Here is a 15854-nt window from a genome sequence, read left to right on the forward strand (position 1 = left end):
TAGGGATGCAGTTCTCGGTCATCGTCCCTGGAAGGATGAGAGAAAGTGATTTCACGCCGGCCTGCTTCGGTTCAAGTTCCCACAGGATGGGTCCAGGGATGGGACCGCAGTTGCAGTCGGACGGGACTTGTGAGACTTGTGAGGGATTTGTGAGAAATCTGTGGGGTTTGAGGCTGCCACTGAGCCTGTGTTTCATCTCCCCATTCTTATCCGTCGAGCCCTTAACCTGCGTTATCTTGTCATGTCTCCGAGAAACCCTCTCCTTAGTACCCTCAGGCTATTTTACGCCAATCCCTTTGTCCCTGTGTGTGTGTGTCCCATGCAATGGACTAGTGTGGACTAGTGTGCCATCCTGGGTGTATATTGTTTCCAAGACAGCCTCCTCCACAAACCCTGACCCAAGAAAAAGCAACCTGAAGCTCAGTTTTACTGGGGGGGCATCACACGCCAACTTAATCAGATCACGTTGAACCTTTTCTGTTGCTGATGGAATTTGGCCATGAGAGTGCATTACCTTTAAAACATCGACCCTATTTGTTTTAGACAAAGTGAGAGCCAATTTACCTTTGCATGTGTGGTAATAACATTAGAAATACAGTATTAAACTAATGTTGAATCCTCCCCCCCCCATCTTGGTTTTAGAAACCCAAGGGTTTGCATGTTTTTGTGTCATTACCATTTGCAGATTTGCCTACAGCCCTGGTATTATTGTCTGTGTAGTAGCTGATAGTTTGTACCGAAGCACATCTACTTAGAAATCGATGGGGATGTGTAGAACTATGTCCACTAGCTACTGCAGAAAGTCAAGCTGATGTTTCACGATAACAGCGCATGCACTCTCTCCTCAGACCACAGCTTCAGGGCTTTTGTTTGCAAGCTGTTTTGCTCAGTAGACGTGCACACACCTTCCAGTTCTATCACCACGCTTCCAGCTGCAAAAGAGAGCACAGTGCCAAAGAGTCTGCTGTTAGGTTTGAATCATTTTTTTTTTCAAAAACCTTTTCCCTGGTTCAAAGGCAGGTGGTGCACCATATGGGTGGAAGGATTATGTTGTATTAAAGAAAGTAACGTCTCTTTGACAAACCAGTAGTTCCGTTCAGGTCTTAAAGGTGGGGAATTATGAGGGTAGAAGCTGGAACACTTTTTATTTTATTTTAAGGTATTAAGAGCTAATTCAACATCCTGCACCACAGATCCACAGATCGGTTTTAGCTTTTATGACTTCTCTTTTATCTTTAGGACTTTTTGCACACCTGTAGCTTCTTCGATAAGCAGGCCTCTGCTTTTCCGGTTACTTGAGGTGAACTTGGAAAAATGGATATGGATATGGACATGAAGGAAGCTCAGCGCCAGTTAGGAAATAGTTAAAATTATAATTCACTGGGCGGCTCAGTGGCGGAGTGGTGAGCATACCTGTCCTGCAGTGTGGGGCCCTGGGTTCACTTCTTGGAGTGATATCTGTGTGGAGTTTGCATGTTCTCCGCATGTTCGAGTGGCTTTCCTCCAGGTGCTCCAGTGTCCTCCCACAGTCCGATGACATGCTGGAAAGTGAGCTGGCTTCTGGGAAAATATGCCCCTGGTGTGAGTGTGTGTGAGTATGTGTGTTTCTGCCCTGCAATGGACTGGTGGCCCATCCAGGGTGTCTTGTGCCCCTTGCTTGTCAGGATAGGCTCTGGCTCCACCACAACCCTCTATTGGATAGTGTTTAGAAAATTGAGGCTGGATGTAATTCATTAAATGTCCCTTCCCCTGTGGGTCTGAAGGGTGACTGCATGTCCTCCTGTGGACATTCTGACCTTGTGGCCTTCGAGGGAAAGGAGAAATAGGCTCTACTGTGTCTCCTCACTGGATGACACTGTAGAGCAGGGTTTTTACCCTTTCCAATCCATTCCATTGCTACAAAAAAGCCTATATTATTAAATCAATCGATCCATTATTTGTTGTCAGTCCACACTGGTTACATTGAGCTAATATGGGGCAGTATGGATTGGAGGGCCAGTGAGAACCGTAGTACCAGAGGGAATAGGGGCGCCATTTCCCACAATGCAGTGCATCCAAAACCTTTGCCCCATCCCTCGTTGTGACTTTTTAAACAAACGGGTTGGGCGTTTGTAGGGCAGGCGACCCTGAAGAACCCTATCTGACCTTGGGTGTAGGCAGGGGACAGCAACGAGCGCATTCCCAAGCGATGACATGCGCGGGGGAGGCGGAGACCTAAATTGGCCGTCTGGATGTATTTCTAAAATGCTCCTTTTCTCCCAGCGTATCAGGTGACTGGCGTCAGTTGTCCCGTCACTAGTGGAGTGGAAGCATTTAAGTGACTCATTGGCGTGGCCCTTTTGTTAACACTGTGACCGCTTAAGAGGTTCTGTGTTCGAGATTTGCACTACGTCAGACACCTTTTCCGTTGGTGCAACCACGTATGTTGCTAGGCCAGCAGAATATCACATAACATAAAGCATATTCATTTCCAGAATCACTACGTTTCTCCTTTTACCCCTTCTTATTCCACTCTCTCACCATCACAAACAGTTTCGTTAACAACCCGGTTGTCAAGGAACTCCCTTAATATCGTTGACCAGTCGTCTTCTCCTTGTTAGGAGATGTGGGGGATGTTCATACTCAAGTGACAAATTTCTCGTAGCTCTTTCTTAAAATCCAGAAACCTGTTTCACCTGCAGCTTGACTCAGTGGGTGGCAGAATCAGACTGTTTTTCAAGTCTTTCACTCCATGGATGTGTACAAATGTGCACAATGTGTGCTGTGTGTTATAGTGTACTCATTTACCAATCAGACATGTGGGAAGCCTTTTCAACTTTGAAACTGCGAGTTTAAAAACGTTTTCAACATTTGGAAGACTCTTGAAAACTGCAATTTATTTGGAGCATAAAATAGTGAAAGGAAACCTATAATCCAGAATAATAAAATAATAAGGTACAATCATTTATAATTATTGATACAATTTTAATGACAAGCCAATTAAGCAATTAAGGTCAATGAACTGGTCATTGGGGTAGGATTTGTGCATTGGCAAAACGTGTTCTATATGTTCTACAGGTAGCAATATTAATTAATACTAATGATTTAATATTGTCCATTTATTGTTACATTTTTTATTTATTTTTTAAAAAAAAGTTAACAATATGTGCTAAGCAGTGCACATTTATCACATTCACAAAGAAATCCAACATGCTGAAAACTGATAGTCTCTCAGTGCAATCTCTGCAAGTACTTAATATGTTCTTGTTTTTGGAAATCATTCCTCTGTCTTGTGGTAACATCATGCTGCTGTAAGGGTGCTACAGTAGCTTGATTGGAGCATGCTACTGCTCCAGTCTGCTCTCATTCCTAAAGGTTCCACGGTTGAGTGCTGTGACTTTGAATCACCTTTTAGGCTTCTGGTGATACTGGGTGTGGATTCAATAGAATACCATTTCGGTTGGCTGGTTTCAGTTCATTTCAGCCAGAGAAGGAAGAGTTACAGACAAAAGGAGATTATCCATTTCAATTGTTTTGGTGGTTAATAACTTGTTGATCCGAGAATCTCTTCCTGCATTTACTTCAAAGGATTAAATCATATTCTGGTGGGAATAGAGAGTGTATTAAATTATTTTTGTAGGTGTGGAGAGTGTCTCATCTGTCTTAAATAATTTCAGGGGGGTAGAGAGTGGTCTTGCTTATTAAATTGTTTCCGTTGAAGTGTGCTTCCTGTATGAAATCATTTCTGATGGTGTATAGAGTGTCATACCAGTATTAAATCATTTCAGGTGGAGTGGAGAGAGAGAGTGTCTTAATTATCCTCATGGGGCAGGTTGTTTAACAGCAGCAGACAATATAAAGCAAACACCAAACATAAACGTGGTTTAAACATAAACCGGTATGGCCGCAGTTATAAATGAAAACCTGAAGCTGTTTTTAAATGGGGAAATTGGTATCTGTGATTTGAGGAGTAACTGGAATTCATTAAACAAAGGGTGTTACTCAAGACTCGTGACTGATACAGGTGGGGCAGACTAAAAAATTCACCACCGCTGACTTTCTGATGTACTCGGACAATGTTCGCCAATTTGTTTTTACTCCTCAGATTCTGATTCCCAAACCGGCAGATCAGGGCAAAAAAGAGTGTCTCTCCCATATGAAATAATTTCGTGATCGTGATCTAGAGATTACTCCAAAATGGAACAGCCTTTTCTCCCAGCTGTTGTCACCTGCTCTGTCACAAATAGGGGTTCTCAGACTCTTAGGGTACAAGGTGATGAGCTTTTAAAGGGGAACGGCAGTCCCAATATCTCAGACTGCTTATTGAATCTCGGTAACAAAATAAATTTGTCGATGGCATAGAACAAAATTACAAAATTCGGAATAAAGCACAAAATCCTGAACTTTGTGAAAGTACTGTATGGTCTCCATTTTGCCGCAGACCGCTGGGAGTGAGAGTTTGTGATAATTGTGACGACATGCAGCCCTTCTTGCCCACTAGTCACTTTAATAACTAATGTGATGTGTGAGTGAGAAAGTACAGATGCAGCAGAGTTTTCACCATAATTCGCCATAGAAATGTTCCAATGTGATCTACATGCTGAGTTAACAAGTATGTAGTGGGCAAAACCGTCTCGAAGTCAGGAGCAATATTTCTATTGGATTCAAAGAAATGGATTCACAATCCTGCTTCTTTACAATGTTTAACCAATGTTAAGGCTGCATCACCTCACCGGAAGCTTTGCTGCCTCCTCCTGAATCACAGAATATTGCACCACCCTGCACACACTTTTGTTTATTTTGTGATGGAAATTGGAGTTTTTACATGTTAATGTGAACATTTTACTCTTATTGGTGTTTGAAATGCGCTCATCAGTGCTGATTCTCAAAATAGCGTAAGGAACGGGGGTTCAGGTGGGCACCCTTGCCGCATTAGGTCGGCCCCACACCGTCGGGGGCTCGAACCCGGGACTCCTGCATCACTCAACAGGGACCCAGCTTGTTGAGCTAAAGTGAGATCTCTCTACAGCCCAGGGGCTGTGGTCCTGCTATCACAGGGAAGGGCGGTGACGTCACCTCTCTGGTAAGCCGGCTCTTACACAGTGCCTGTCGACCTCATGCGGCAAGGGCACCCACCTGAACCCCCGTTGTGTTACAATAGCGTCGCAGCTTCCCTGTAACAGAGTTAACAGGTGGCTGCTTTTCTCATCGCGCTGTCCCCCCTCTTCCCCCAGGCCGCTCGCGCGCCGCGTTCCTGGAGCCGCCCACCTCCGACAGCGTGATCACCGCCCTGCAGGAGGAGGTGGCGCGACTGCCCTGCCGGTTCGAGCCGGCCGCCGAAGAGGTGGTCCAGCACGTCACCTGGTTTAAAGAGGTCACCGACAAAGACGGCAAGACCACGCGGGAGCAGATGATCCTGGCGCACGTCTCGTACGGAGAGACGGGTAAGGCAGGCGGCGCTGTGCCCGCTGTTCTCGCACGCTAATTCCCGCTGGCTTACATCCCGGGTGCGGTGGCGAGCATCGCTGCCTCGTCCCGCTGGGGCCCTGGGTTCGACTCCCCGGGGTGTGTGGAGTTTGTGGTTCCTCCCCGGGTTCACATGAGTTTCCCCCCACAGTCCAAAGACGTCCTGGTGGGTTAACTGGCTTCTGGGAAAATTAGCCCTGGTGTGAGTGTGTCTGTGTCTGTGTGCCCTGCCATGGACTGGCGTCCCGTCCAGGGTGTACCCTGCCTGGTGCCCATGGCTTGCTGGGCACCAGGGGATCGAGCATGGGAGAACAATAGACAGGGTAGCCGGAGAGGAGGCGGGGAGCAGGAGGGAAGGAGTATCGACACTCAGAACTGGAAATGAGGTGTGGATTCAAAATGAATAGAGAGGATTAGAAGGAGAGGAGTCTGTCTTTGAGAGAAGGGAGAAGGTATGATCCTAGTTTCAGGGATAATTGTGGTTTCGGCCTTTAGTGTTTTCATGGACTGTGATTGATTTGAGAGACTTAGACTGCCACCCACGTGACATTGAAAGCTAAAGTCCCTGTCTTCCGTTTCAGAGTTTGACAACTTCAAGGGGAGGGTGGCTTTCGAGACCAAGACGCCGACCAGCGACGCCGCCCTCTTGATAAAATCGTCCCAGCTGAGCGACACTGGGGGGTATGTGTGCCTGGTGGGCACGTTCCCCTCGGGCAGTTTCGAGATCTCCATGGAGCTGGTGGTGTGGAGTGAGTAGAGTTCTCTTTCCCTTTGAATTAGCAGAGTGGCGCAGCAGAGGCATGCTGGGCCCATAACCCAGAGATCAATGGATCAAAACCATTGAGTGGTGGCACTGTGGCTAAGGATCTGCACCTGTGGTTGGAAAGTTGCTGGCTCAAATCCCACAGCCGGCAGGGGAATCCTACTCCATTGGGCCCCTGAGCGAGGCCCTTCACCCCATCTCCTCCAGGGGTGCTATATAAATGGTTGACCCTGTGTTCTGACCCCAAGGTTCTCTCTCCCTGTCTGTGTGTCTCCTGGAGAGCAAGCTGGGGTATGTGAAAATATCAATTCCTAATGCAAGAAGTTCTATCTGGCCAATAAAGTGATTTTATCTTATCTGGAAAGCTTTCTTATTGCCTTATCTGAGAAGGGGGTGGGGATGAAGAGGGTTTTCAAAATATCCCTCATTTTCTGTTCATTGGTAAATCTACCTGCATGTCAGGTATTAGTCAGGTGTTAATACGGAAAAGTTCTGTGCCTGTAAATAATAATAATATCTAATAATTGCTAAGATTTTTCTCTGGCTTACCTCCTTAGTTGTTTAGGACTTTACTTTTCTTCCTCGTGATGTGCCCAAGCATATTTCTCTGAAGATTGGATTTGTCTCGGCAATGGCTGATTGCCCGGATGATGTTTAACTGTGTGAAATCCATAAGTCCCCTCTGCTGCAGTTACAGTATCCTCTGTTTTGCTGCCAGATTTGAACAAAATATTGGTTGAGGAACTCTCTCCTCGAATTGCTTTTTTGTGTTTGTCTGAGTCAACTTGAGCTTGCAAGTCAAGGACAGCTTTATTTGCGACGGAGACAGAAGTACCAGGCTTGCACACCAGACGTTCAGCTTCCCAGTCTTCTCTGCCATTTCAAAAACACTGAGATTTAGCTCTGCTGTGAATTTTCACTTTCTCTTTGGCATTGTGTTTGAGGGTAGGAAAACGGGAAACAAAATAGGGAATTTCAAGGGGGATGCTTCTGCACTGCACAGACCGAGTAAAGACACTGATATTGGTGCCCGATTTCACTCTCTCATGACATAATCATACACGTACAGGACTAAAACTGCACAATGACCGTAGAGAAGTTAAGAAAATTCTCTGTCTCTCTTTCTAACCTGCTCATCTACTATCCTTAAAACTTTTGTTAATTATATTCTTCATGGGGTTGAAATCCTGGACATTTTAGGCTATTTCAAAATTCCCCTCGGACGGAGATATAAAGATCAAAATAGAGGACATGTCTGGGAAAATCCAGATGTATGGTAACCCTAAATAAATGTTGTTTTGTACACCTCCCCCCCGGAAGGTCAAAAGTGTACAGCGCTTGGATCTTGGATCAGCGCTTGGATCAGGCAAACACGTTCCAAGAAATCAAGGAGAGATTCTGTTTAAATGACAAAAGAGAACAACAAACGTTCCTCACATCCGTGTGCCACAAAGTGCATAATGATCCAGGAGAGGAGTGTTATCCATCACCATCCCTCTCTGTGATTCCTGTTGCATCATTATCGCCACCAAAAGCTTCTGTTTCTTGTACTTTGTTCCTAATACCCCTGGCATTTACGTATAAGCACTTAATCACCTCATTCTCTCACATCTTGTTTTTTTCCCTTGGGTTCTCTTTCGGATTCTAATCCCCGTGTGTGTGTTGCTTTTGGATTTTCTGGGGGAATTCTCCCTTCTTTCTTCCATTCCAGTTGACAGGCATTGGAATCGCTCTTTAGATCACGGGTTGGGAGGCAGAGCAGCACAGCGGGGATGTCTCTGGTCTAAGCACGGGCGGGTTGTGGGTTCGAGTCCATTCTGCAGACGCTGTTGTTGCGCCTTGAGTGAGTGTACCCCAGTTGCTCCAGTCCACAACTGGGGCACCAACAGTGCTGGGGGGAGGGGGGTTACCTCCAGGGGAGGGAGCTGTGTTCTCTATAGTCTAGTTAACGTCATGGAAACCCAGGTGAGATGTGGACCAACAGGCCATTCTGGCTTGAATAAGAAGCTACCTGCGTTAGCAGGTGCTCATCCCATTTGGATGTAATCCATTGCGTCTGCGCAGACATCCTGGACCACAGAAAGGCTCCTTGAGGCCAAGAAAGCTGAGGTCATGTGTCAAATGGGTTGTGTTGTCTTATACTTGAGATAGCAGTATCTCGATTTGTTAAAGTGCTAGCTGACAGGGCTCTAGAGTGGCTCCCGGAATCTGCAAGATGGAGGTTACCAGCTCGAATCCAGATCGAATCACTCAAAGCATGTAAGATTTGACAGAGCCCTGCTATTTAGCAGGATACCTGCCTCCCCTCTGCCAGACGGGCACATAGTCTGGGCTCCCGTGATGATGATGATAATAATAGTAATAATAATTCCTTACACTTATATAGTACTTTTCTGGATAACACCCCTACTCTTTTCGAGAAACGCCCTGGGAGGTCAGGACCTCAGTTTTACGTCTCATCCGTAGGACAGCATCTTTTTACAGTATAGTGTCCCTGTCACTATACTGGGGCATTAGCACCCACATAGACCTCAGGGTGAGCGTCCCCTACTGGCCCCACTAACACCTCTTCCAGCAGCAGCCTCAGCTTTCCCAGGAGTCTCCCATCCAGGTACTGACCAGGCTCACACCTGCTGAGCTCCTGTGGGGCTGCCAGCTGGGAGCTGCAGGGTGATAGGACTGCTGGAGTGATCCAGGACTCTGTTCCTGGAGAGCTCCCAGACTGACCTTGTTGTTAGCTCCAAGACGAGACCCGTTTCTTACACGGGTGGGTTGGAAGCATTGTGGAGGTGTAACGTGAGAGCGCGCCATTGTGGCCAGCGGTTTCTTGTTTTATTTCAAAATAAGAGAGAGGCTGACTGCCCCTGCTATTCGATGAGGTGTGAAACCTGCAATGTCAACGAGTTACAAAGACACATCTGTCACTGGTGTCTTTGTCGAAGATGCTAGAGAACCCCCCACCCCCCAGGGCGTTGTTTCGGGTGGGGGGTGGTCCATTGCTAACCCTGGGAAAGAGACGGAAAAAACAAATCCCAAGAGGTTGTCGTTCTTCCAGTTTGTCAGATGATGAGGTCATTCCTGCCTTCCTATTAAGAATGTTCATTTTTTTTTCACGGACAGAGATACTGAAAAGCACCCCCGTGCCCTGCAGAGTACGTCTTTGTACTTTAAGCAGTCGTTTAACTAGTTAAAAGCTCGGCAAAATAGTTAAAAACTAGGTATTGGCACAACACAATGCCTCAGCATCTCTCATTTTCTATCTGAGCCTTGTGATCTTTAACATGTCTGTATTTATTTTAAACATAGGTAGAAAAGAATGTTTTCCTTACTAGTACTAAGAGAGGGGATTTATTTTTCTTTTTCTTTCTTTAAATGGTTTAGTTTTGCCTGAAACCCCTGTAGCTGAGACATGCTGCTTTTTCTCCAAGTCGTCTTGCTGGGAATTCTTTTCAAGGATGAAGAAGCCAGACAGCCAAACAACAGGAAGTTGAGCTGAAGGCAACTGCAGTCTGAGCATTCACTTCCTGCTCGTTTTTGTTTTGTTTTTTTCTGGCTCCTCGTGTCATGCCCCACTAACCAGTTTTCACACAGTTCACCCCTTTTTAACCTTTCGCTCGCAAGTCTTTTGAAAACTCTTTTATTCTCTTTTATTCATTTTCCCCACTGAATGTGGCTGCTCTTGTTCCAGAGCTCATGATGTAGGAATTCTGGATGTGAAAGCTTACTTGTTGTCCTTGGGCCGGCCCGTTTGGGCCTCACCGAGAGTGTATTAATGGCATCGAGGGATTGCTCGTCTCCACGGTGATACACCTGCGCCGCGCAGGAGGATGTGGCGCTGAGCAGAGGCCGAACTCTGCCCCCTGTGTTTGATTCGGTTACTGCACCTTTGTCCGAGAGTGTGCAGCGGTTGCCTGCTGGTTGCGCTTGGAGCCCGCGCACCTGGGATTCTGGGATACCGAAGGCTCAGCGAGGAAGTGTTACCCTCTTGACAAGATGCCAGCTGACATTAATTTTTTTTTTCTCTTTTGACACACCTTTAAGACAGGAACGCTTAGAGAAAACACCAGATGTCCTCAGAGTGTCTTAGGAAGGCCTCCAAAAGTCTTCATCTTAATTCTTAGTGAAGTGAGACATGTATATATCTCACTTATCCAGCATCAAAGTATCACCACTTAAGCACATTGTGAGAGCTGTTGATGGGGTCTGTTAATTTAGCCTCAAAGGAAATTTACAGTAAAGCTGACTTGCTTTAGCAGCCCCAGTGGCTTAACGCTACCAATGTCTGCTGCATATCAAAGGACAGAACCTAGATCAAGAACAGGACAAAAAGTAATTACATATCAAAGAACAGGACAAGCACTCAGATTGTGAAACAAACTTTCTCCTTACTGTATATAAGAGCTGAGAAACCCTTTGAGGATTGTCTGATCTGCGGTGCAGAACCAACACACATTAATGTCATTACTGAGCTCAATTAAACATCTGAATCCACGCAAGACTGTCCTGCTCCTTTGATGAAGGATTTCCCACAACATTAGGTTTGTCTTCAGGGTTGCAGAGAAAATGATTCCTTGTACCTAAGAGGTGTTCTCCTTCTTTTTTATGTCCCAGTCTCTCCCATCTCCAGCCTGGACCCCGTTTCCCCTCCCCTGGTTGAAGGCCAGGGCTTCAACGTGGCGGCCATTTGCAAGTCCTGGGGCTACCCCACGCCCACCATCGCCTGGGAGACGGAGCTCAACGGCACGCCCCAGACCACCCCCAGCGAGGGAGGGAAAGTGTCCAGCAAATACTCCCTGCATCCCGTGCGGGCCCTGAACGGGAAGAAACTGGACTGCGTGATCACCCACCCCAGCTTCAGCCAGCCCAGGAGGCTCTCGCACAGGCTGGTCGTCCACTGTGAGTGCTGGGCCGCCCGCGCATGGCGCGAAACTCCGAGCAGCTCGCAGGCACAGTTGGTCTTGCTCTTTTTAAGCTGCTAGGCCTTCTTCAGGTGACGGTTCTTTACGTGCCACTCTTCAAAAACCTAAAATCCGATGTGCTATATGTAGCGGTGCTAGTTCGCGTAGCAGGGACCTCAGCCACCTGGGCTGGGGGAGGTCTCCTTTAGCTCACTCGGCTGGTTCCCTGTTGCGTTATACTGGAGACCAGGGTTTGCGCCCCAGGTGCTGCGGGACGGAACGGGTGGCGGAGGGCACGTCACCGCGCAGAACCTCGACAGTCACATATACATAGGAGGGACAACGCTGCAAAGCCATAGATAGGTAGAAAAAGAAATATGGCAGGGTACATGGTGTAGAAGCCAACAGCTCTATCACCCTGCTGCTCTCAACTGGCAACCCACTGGAGCTCAGCAGGTGTGAGCCAGGCCAGTACCTGGATTGGAGACTCCTGGGAAGCTTTGATTGCTGCTGGGAGTGGTGTTAGTGGGACCAGCAGGGGGCTCCCACCCTGCAGTCTGTGTGGGTCCTAATGCCCCAGTATAGTGGCGGGGACACTATACTGTAGTGGGCGCCATATTTCGGATGAGACGTTAAACCGAGGTCCTGACTCTCAGTGGTCATTAAAGATCTCTGGGCATCTCTCGATAAGAGTAGAGAGATATTCCGGTGTCCGGGCCAAATTCCCCCCCTTGGCCTTTACTTGTGGTCTCCAAGGTGTCCCCATGTATGACTGGCTTGCACCTGCCCTGCGATGGACTGGTGCACCATCCAGGGTGTACCCTGCCTTGCGCTCGTTGCTTGCCAGGTAGGCTCCAGCTTCCCGCGACACCGTATGGTATAAAGTGGTTTGGCAGATGACCTGACATTGTGTGGAATATAACACAAAGGTGCCGACTGTAAAGGCATGTGGAGAAATAAGCTGTTTTTCAGAAAAAAAACAGGGTGGTGTTTCTACAAAGCTGGTGCTCAGCCTGCTGTCTTAAAGTGGTCTTTCAGAAACTAGGGAAAGGCTTCCACTGCATACGATACATAGCACGCAAATCAATACTCTTACTCAGACAGTGCTAGTAAAATGTAATGCTTAGTTGGTCTTGCTCTCGATATTGTGGCCATACAAAATACTCCGCTCTGGAATTCAGAACCTTTAACGAAAACACAGGATCTTTGAGCATAACCATCGATCGTCCTGTTATTTCTCGAAGGCAGATTTAATAACGCCAGGGTTAATTTTTGAAACATTTATTACTTTTTGTAGTTACGGCCAGATACTTACTTAAAAACCTCAAGACAGAATATGAAGACTCATAGACTGGTTTGGCTTGCCTTGGAATTGAAAATTGGCACATGCTAATTCATGGTTTTCTGTAATTTGTTGTAGCTGGATGCTTTGAAAAACAAAAATGCATATACAGTATTGTTCAGGTCGGGTGGGTGGAGGTAAACATTGGGAATCAGAAAGTCATGAACAGTGTTTTTTTTTTTCTGCAGAAGGTTCTACATTTTCTGCGTATTTTTGAAGTAAAACAACATGTGAGGAAGTTTCACGCCAGCCGTGTTTGTCATTATCATTATCCCCCCCCGGAGGATCTAGGCCATTGTTTTGGAAATGGAGTTTGACAGCCTTAAGGAACCCAACAAGGAAACAGTCACATCTTTGTGGTCGTGTCGCCTCCAGCAGAGTTTACTGGCACCTGTGCATGTGTCATTTCAGAAGATTGACACCTCATTTACATTGCAACAAAAGACTGTTTGTCTGTCTTGTGATAAGACAAAAGGCGTGAGATAGGATTGTTTTTATTGGGCAAGCGCAAAGGCTCAGCTATCAGGTTTCAGGTAGAGAAGAGTTATAATCTTTCAAAGAATTTGTCGAGGATGTGTAAGACGGGACACCAGGTGGACAGAATGGATTTTTATTTCAAGTAACCATTTCTGGTCTAAATTTAATAATAATACATTTCTGGACACTCCACTCAAAGTGCTTTGCAGGTAATGGGGACTCTCCTCCACCCCCACCAGTGTGCAGCCCCACCTGGATGATGCTCCAGTACTCTCACCACACACCAGCTCTCAGTGGGGAGGAGAGCAGAATGATGAAGCCAGTTCAGAGATTATTAGGAGGCCATGATTGGTAAAGACCAATGGGAAATTGCTAGGACACCAGGGTTAACACAACACCTTTTTACAGTATAGTGTCCCCCTCACTATACTGGGGCATTAGAAACCACACAGACTACAGGGTGAGCGGGTGAAAAGTTCTTATTTGGGGGTTTGAATCAGAATCATTAATTCTGCTGGGCTTCTATTTTTAGTGGCTATTTTTGTTTTAATTATAAATCCAGGATAAAATAGATACAATAACACCTCCCCTTCCACACCCAATTCCCCATCAGTGCCACCCACTCAACATTCCTGTCAAAAGAAAATCACACCAGACTGGTAGAAGAGCATTAGTCATATGTAACAATCCATATCAAGTCCCACTCCATACCTCCATGGTCACCAGTCATCAGCCCTGGCACCATAAATCATGAGTGATGTCAGGGATGAAAATGGAGAGATCCCCGACAAAGCGCCCACATTTCTCTGAACTGGTGAGCTGGACGAGATTCTGCTGCTGGGAGAGAATTCTACTGGCAGGAGCAAAGCAGCCCTGAGTGTTAGAAAACAGGACAGGCTTGATGACCCCAGCAAATTGCACGCCTAATTAATGATACACAGGAACGCCTGCTTGTCTTTTACACTGGTGGCATCCAGTTCCAGTTTCTTGAGGGAAGTCGATATATCAGTTAAAGCAGATCACCTGGCTCCTTTCAAGAGCTAACTGGGTGAATTGGTCAGTTAGTTACACATGCCCATATGGGCCAGAGAGAGCAAAAAGCCTCCCGTCTGTTGTAACTTCCCTTATGTTCCTAATTTAGGAATTCATAAAGAAGTTTTGCTCAACTGCAGTTGTGGATTGACAAGGAGAAACAGCGCCTTCCCTGCCCAACAGTGCAATCGAAGTGCAATGGCGATACGATGCACCAAAAGTCAGGGCAACATTTTAATCTCTGAAACAATAAAATGCTGGGAGTCAGCCAAGAGGAACCCAGGGTTAGGCTCAGACACGTGCTTATCTCGCTTGATTAACACGCCTCCATTCTGTGCAACTAAAATCAGATGTTTAGAACAATGACACGTGCTAAAGAGGTCCTGTGTACCTTCAAGGAGAGTATCCATGCCGTGAAATAAACTCAATCAACGGTCAATCCATTCTTTGTTGGAACATTCCTGCATCAGAACCGCTTCTTGTGATGTGCCATTCTGAGTGGTGAAAATTTCATGCTCACATCCCATAAGCTGTTCTAAGCGTCTTGTCCTTTATTTTTTCCTACTGATGGGACAATAGAAAAGCATTTTTCAGTCTAGCTCTGATGTCAACACCGTTGGATAAATTTTCCCTCTTTGCCTTAAAAGACAGTCAGGAGTCCGTCTCAGAATACTTAAAAGAAGTTTTTTTCGCATGGACATGGGAGCGAAGTACACAGAGATGCTCGGTATATTTTTCTGAAAGCGATTAAACTACACCAGCCCTTAAATATTTTTCTGTTATTTGCCAAAGATAACATCTTTCAGTACAACTGGTTACTTAGGTTCGTAGCACACATTCCTATATAACACAGTACAGAATGGCATAGCAGCCCTTGTGTGCAGCATTCTTCCATTCCAGTTCAAACCAGTTCTGTAGGTCCACTTTCTAAAAAACTGTCACGTCGGCAGAAAAAGATTGTACAAAGTTCACAAAGACCCTCTCAACAATACTTCTAGTAAACAGGGCTGGATTTTGAAGTTTGTAGGCCCTGGGCACTTTCACTCCGAAATGTGCAAAAAGAGGGGGAAACGCCAATTGAGTTACGTCGATGCACTTTAAACTGTTTGAATGCTAAACCAGGTGATTGATGGAGCGAATCGAGCGCCCATCACTTCGATACGTCTAGTTTCTAGAACAGCCGCTAGATGGCGTGTGATTGTTGGTTGATGGAGCACCTAGAGTCGATCGCAAGCCTGTTGTTTCAGCTCGGTTCTCGTTAGTCACCAGTGTTTCCCTCTTTCGTAGGCCCTTAAATTCGTAGGCCCTAGGCACTGCGTCTACAGGGCCTCATGGGAAATCCGGCCCTGCTAGTAAAGCAGTCTGTTGTAGACAGGGGTTGTGGGTTACTGGATGACTTGGATGTCTTGAGGACGGTATTGATCCATGCTCAGGGTCCAGGTGTTGATTCCCACTTGGTCCCCATGAGGACAGAGCTTTGATACACTTCAGAATTCTTGTGGTCATACAAGGCAAATACCATTTTGATCGGGCAGCACACCAGGACCGGGAACAGGAAAACAGAGGGCATGATGGTAACTGGATTTGTGGGTGTCCCTGTTTTCAGATCCTCCTGACGTGTCGGTGAAGGGCTACGATGACAACTGGTACAAGGGTCTGGAGGGCGCGAGACTGACGTGCGCCGCGGGGGGAAACCCCCTTCCTCAGGAGTTCACATGGAGCAGGTAAGCGAACGGTGGGCCGATCTGGTCCCTGTCCCTCTTGGGGTCACCAGCCTATGAGCTGACTGACCCCCGCGGCCCGAGATTCCGAAAAAAAGTTACAGGACATCTCTAAATCCACATGGAATAACATCACCCAATAAGAAAATGCATGTAGAAACGTTTATTGAGGAGTC

General features: G+C 46.6%; 1 protein-coding gene across 1 annotated transcript in view; it reads left to right on the forward strand.

Moving 5' to 3' along the window:
• The window catches only part of nectin4a (nectin cell adhesion molecule 4a), a 69302-nt gene that overhangs the window by 30418 nt on the left and 23030 nt on the right, over positions 1-15854 (forward strand). Inside the window, exons 2-5 of the mRNA XM_015339090.2 lie at positions 5214-5423; positions 6027-6194; positions 10820-11104; positions 15564-15681. Coding sequence (XP_015194576.2) covers positions 5214-5423; positions 6027-6194; positions 10820-11104; positions 15564-15681 — 781 coding nt within the window. The remainder of the gene's footprint in view (positions 1-5213; positions 5424-6026; positions 6195-10819; positions 11105-15563; positions 15682-15854) is intronic.

This window comes from Lepisosteus oculatus, chromosome 4, assembly GCF_040954835.1.
Source record: "Lepisosteus oculatus isolate fLepOcu1 chromosome 4, fLepOcu1.hap2, whole genome shotgun sequence".
NCBI classification, from domain to species: domain Eukaryota; kingdom Metazoa; phylum Chordata; class Actinopteri; order Semionotiformes; family Lepisosteidae; genus Lepisosteus; species Lepisosteus oculatus.